Raw genomic sequence first — 5472 nt, forward strand, 5'->3', positions numbered from 1 at the left:
AGCAATCCTCCCACCTCGGCCTCCCAATGTGCTGAAATTACAGGTGTGAGCCACTGTGCCCAACCCTGGCTTATTTTTAAGTACAAAATTTTCGTGAAATGCCTTCATGTATGTCCAAGGAATACATATTATTGGAAACATTTTCCTTCTTTTTTTTGAGACAGAGTCTTGCTCTGTCGCCCAGGCTGGAGTGCAGTGGTGCGATCTCGGCTCACTGCAAGCTCCGCCTCCCGGGTTCACGCCATTCTCCTGCCTCAGCCTTCTGAGTAGATGAGACTACAGGCGCCCGCCACCATGCCCTGATAACTTTTTGTGTTTTTAGTAGAGACGGGCTTTCACCGTGTTAGCCAAGATGGTCTTGATCTCCTGACCTCGTGATCCGCCCGCCTCGGCCTCCCAAAGTGCTGGGATTACAGGCGTGAGCCACCACGCCCAGCCCATTTTCCTTCTAAATACTTCTCTGAGTTTTGAAACTGCATATTTTATAATCTAATCTTTGTACTTTACATATTATAGAATGCTGAATATGTAGAGGTTATTCTAGGTACATCTGCATGACAGAATTAAATTAGCCCTCCAGAAGTAGTTTATAGTTTGGTTAGAAGACATTGACACAGGCCGGGTGCAGTGGCTCATGCCTGTAATCCTAGCACTTTGGGACGCCAAGGCGGGCGATCACCTGAGGTCAGGAGCTCAAGATCAGCCTGGCCAAAGTGGCGAAACCCCGTCTCTACTAAAAATACTGGGTGTGGTGGCAGGCGCCTGTAATCTCAGCTACTCGGGAGGCTGAGGCAGGAGAATCACATGAACCTGGGAGGCGGAGGTTGCAGTGAGTTTAGATTGAGCCATTGCATTCAAGCCTGGGTGACAGAGCAAGACCCTGTCTCAAAAATAAATAAATAAATAAAAAGAAGACATTGACACACAGGGAAGAGCACAGGCAAAGGTGGAGTGATAGGCTTGGCACCTTTTGGCACAGAAAGGAACTGGGAGAAGTATAATCTGGGCCCGGAGAGGCAACAGGAACAGATCTTCTGGGGCTGAAAGCCATGGTCAGGATTTGAGATTTTATGAGGGCAATGGAGAAGCTGGAGAATGGCATGATACAATTTGCATTTTAAAAACTTTCTCTGGTTGGCTTATTTTACTTTTTATTTTTTAGAAATGGGGTCTCACTGTGTTGCCCAGGCTCAAGTGCAGTGGCCCAGTCACAGCTCACTGCAACCTAGACCTCCCAGCCTCAAGTGATCCTCCCACCTCAGCCTCCAGAGTAGCTAGGACTGCAGGTGCACACCACACCACACCGGGCTAATTTTTTTTTATTTTTTAAGACAGAGTCTCGCTGTGTCGCCCAGGCTGGAGTGCAGTGGCATGATCTCAGCTCACTGCCAGCTCTGCCTCCCGGGTTCACGTCATTCTCCTGCCTCAGCCTCCTGAGTAGCTGGGACTACAGGCACCTGCCACCACTCCTGGCTAATTTTATTGTATTTTTAGTAGAGACAGGGTTTCACCGTGTTAGCCAGGATGGTCTTGATCTCCTGACCTCGTGATCCGCCTGCCTCAGCCTCCCAAAGTGCTGGGATTACAGGCGTGAGCCACCACTAATTTTTAAAAAATATTTTGTAGGCCAGGCGAGGTGGCTCATGCCTGTAATCCCAGCATTTTGGGAGGCCAAGTTGGGCCTGTCACCTGAGGTTGGGAGTTTGAGACCAGCCTGGCCAACATGGTGAAACCCCATCTCTACTAAAATAATACAAAGATTAGCTGGCTGTGGTGGCGCATGCCTGTAATCCCTGCTACTCGGGAGGCTGAGGCAGGAGAATTGTGAACCTGGGAGGCAGAGGTTTCAGTGAGCTGAGATTGTGCCACTGCACTCCAGCCTGGGCGACAGAGTCAGATTGTCTCAAAAAAAAAAAAAAAAAAAAAATTAGCCATGTGTGGTGGTGGATGTCTGTAATCCCAGCTACAAAGGAGGCTGAGGCAGGAGAATTGCTTGAACCTGGGAGGCAGAGGTTGCAGTGAGCTAAGATCGCGCCAGTGCACTCCAGTCTGGGAGACAAGAGCAAAACTCTGTCTCAAAAAGAAAAAAAATTAAATTAATTAAAAAAAATTGTCGTTAAGATGGGGTTGCCCTATGTTGCCCAGGCTGCTCTCAGAACTCCTGGGCTCAAGCAATTCTCCCTTCACCTCTCAAAGTGCTAGGATTCAATCTTCAGCTTTCTGGAAGGGTTCACCTCAAGATCCCTTAATTTATCTACCAGCCAATGTTACCAGTCACTTCCTGGCCACCCCAGCCCCTCACCTCACAGTTAATCTCAACATCATGACACAGTCCAGTAAGATTCACCTTTCACTTTGAACATGTCGAAATTTATTGAAAGTTTCTCAGGGATGAAGAGGAGGGGCTTACACTATACATCACAACAAAAACGAAATTTTTGAGTATTCTCTCCCCTGCCCCCGACTCCAATGTTCCATCACATACATCCATGGCCCAAAATGTTTTCAAATTAAAAAATTGAAAACCTCCACCTTGCTCCTCACCATGCTGTCTTTCCTCCCCACCCTTAGTCCTTGCCCTCTGTGTCCCTTTATCCCTTTATGCAGGAGTAATCTTAGCCTCTTGTAATCTAATTTTTCCTGTCATGTTGAATGTTCGGGTGGAGAAGGGGAGTGGAAGTTACAAGGAAGAAGGGACAAAGGTGTGTTGGGGAAGACTTATCTGATAATATATTTGCAGTAGTTTAGAAAAAAAGAAAGTGAGCTGGGCTGGGTGGCTCATGCCTGTAATGCCAGCACTTTGGGAGTCCGAAGTGGGTGGATCACCTGAGATCATGAGGTTGAGACCAGCCTGGCCAACATGGCGAAACCCTGTCTCTACTAAAAATACAAAAATTAGCTGGGTGTAGTGGTGCGCACCTGAAATCCCAGCTACTCAGGAGGCCGAGGCAGGAGAATTGCCTCATCCCAGGAGGTGGAGGTTGCAATGAACTAAGATCGTGCCACTGCACTCCAGCCTGGGCCACAGAGTGAGACTCAGTCTCAAAAAAAAAAAGAAAAAAAAAAAAGAAGGTCGGGTGTGGTGGCTCACGCCTGTAATCCCAGCGTTTTGGGAGGCCGTGAGGCGGGTGGATCACCTGAGGTCAGGAGTTCAAGGCCAGCCTGGTCAACATGGCGAAACCCCGTCTCTACAAAAAATACAAATATTAGCCATGTGTGACGGCAGGTGCCTGTAATCCCAGCTACTCAGGAGGCTGAGGCAGGAGAATCGCTTGAACCCAGGAGGCAGAGGTTGCAGTGAGCTGAGATGGTGCCACTGCACTCCAGCATGGGTGACAGAGCAAGACTCAAGAAAGCTACTTTTGATACCTTGAGGCAACCCAGATGAGACTCCACTTGAAATTTATAAGCATGAACTTGAGTGCCTTTGTCCACAGCTCCTGCGTGTTCAGATGGGTTCTGATGGAATAGCACTCCCCTCGGCCTCCAACGTCCTCCATCAGGCCTGTCCCCACCTGGATCCTGTAGGGCAGACAGAGGCCCAGCTCACCCTTCTCAGCCTCTTCCTTGAACTGCTGCATGCAGTCCAGGAAGGCCACCATCGCGCGGTCATACTTGTTATCGAGGAAAACATCCTGCCCCCCATAACAGAACAACGGCAGCTCAGTGCGGTCATCTGTTAAAGACTTCAGATACGAATGGTTTCCGCAGGGGATGAGTCGATACCTCTGAAACTGCAGTCCAATTGTATTGGCCAGGGCAAGCAGCAGCAAAGCCGCCTGTCCCCAGGCAGTGTTAATCTCATTCCAGCCCACACGGACAGTAGGGAGGCGGCCCAACCTGAAGTTATTGATGACGCCCAAGGGGCCCTCCACGCAGATCTCAAATGTGGCGGTGAAACAGTTGATTTCCTCCAGCCGGTCCATCTGGACCCTGGCATATTGCAGCTGGTTCTCCACGTTCCCCAGCTGGTCAAGCAGTTCCAGCTGCTGCCACTTCAAGGCACTGTAGTCCCTGTAGTACTGCCTCTCCTGCTGGTCCAGCTCCGCAGCCTCTGCCTGGGCTGCCTTGAGATCCGCCGCTGCTCTTGCGTTGTTCCTGTCCACATCCTCCAGCTCCTGCACCAGCCTGGCCTCCTCCAGCTTCAGGTCCCGCAGCTCCGCCCACAGCGCCGCCGGCTCGTCCTCGCTGGTCGCCAGCTCCCCGGTCTCCAGGCAGCGTTGGTAGTTCTGACTCTCAGCTTCTGTGAGAGCGAGCTGGATGTCCAGGTGCTCTAAAAGACTGTCGGTGCATTCTTCACACAGGGGATGGTCCACAGCTTCTTGGCCAGAGACTATGTCAAAAATGTCACCAGCTGCCTTCTGGATGCTACCGAGCATGTGCATGGCGCCAAGCTCCCCCAGCAGGGTGAAGATGTTGGCATGGTCCTTGGACACACTGCCTTCGCCTGGAAGGGGTCTGCTAGAGGCACCGTCCTGTTGCTCCCCAGCGTCTGTCACCTCCCTGGTGGTGGCCCCGGGCTCCCGGGTGTCTCCGGGCTCAGCCTGCCCGGAGGTGGGCGCCGGGGCTGCAGGGAGGCTCCCAGACTCCGAGGAGCAGCTCAGCTTCAGGGCCTGGTGGCAGCGCTGGCACAGGAAGCGGATGGAAGACATGGCTGAGGGCCTGACTCCCGCCTTGAGTCTAAGTTTCCTCTGGCTCCCAGTTACTTATCATTTTGTACCTTTTCAGGTCTTTCTAGAAGAGCGATTCTTTTAAAATGCACATGTCATCTTATCACTCTCCTACTGAAAACCCTACAATGGTACCCTCCCTCGGTACCTGTAGACCTCCTTCAGCTCCTCGCAGACCAGGGATTATTTCCAAAACGAAAATCTGATCATCTCCTTTTCCTCCTGTACCACGTCCAACACACGCCTTAAGAGTAATCTTGCTAAAACTAAAATCTCATCATGGCACTGCCCTCCTTAAAATGTTTAACACCCTTATCTAACCTTAAGATCGAGTCCAATCAGCTTTGGCCCAGGGCGTTGGCTCGCGCCTGTAATCCCGGTACATTGGGCGGCCGAGGCGGAAGGATCGCTCGAGGCCAGTAGTCCCAGAATACCCTGGGCTACACAGGCAGACCCCTTCTCTACAAAAAGTGAAAAAATTAGCCAGGTGGGGTGGCCGCTTACAGTCCCAGCTACTTAAAAGGGTGAGGTGGGAGGATCGCTTCAGAGCTTGAGGTTGCAGTGAGCTATGGTCCACTACACTCCTGCCTGGGCAACAGAGTGAGACCCTGTCTCCAACCCCGACCCTCTCATCCCCATGCCCCTTTTACACACATACACACACACACACACACACACACACAGATTTTTTAAAAAAGAAAAGTTCAGGCTGGGCGCGGTGGCTCACGCCTGTAATCCCAGCACTTTGGGAGGCCGAAGTGGGTGGATCACCTGAAGTCAGGAGTTTGAGACCATCCTGGCC

The 5472-nt window shown here is 51.3% G+C and overlaps 1 protein-coding gene across 1 annotated transcript; it reads right to left on the bottom strand.

Moving 5' to 3' along the window:
* Window positions 1-3356: 3356 nt before the first annotated feature.
* On the bottom strand, window positions 3357-4652 carry BECN2 (beclin 2). Its single transcript, XM_054497018.1, has one exon. It carries the CDS (start codon window positions 4650-4652, stop codon window positions 3357-3359), a length of 1296 nt encoding a protein of 431 aa, XP_054352993.1.
* Between the last annotated feature and the right edge of the window lie 820 nt (window positions 4653-5472).

The sequence above is a fragment of the Pongo pygmaeus genome, chromosome 1, assembly GCF_028885625.2.
Source record: "Pongo pygmaeus isolate AG05252 chromosome 1, NHGRI_mPonPyg2-v2.0_pri, whole genome shotgun sequence".
Lineage (NCBI taxonomy): Eukaryota > Metazoa > Chordata > Mammalia > Primates > Hominidae > Pongo > Pongo pygmaeus.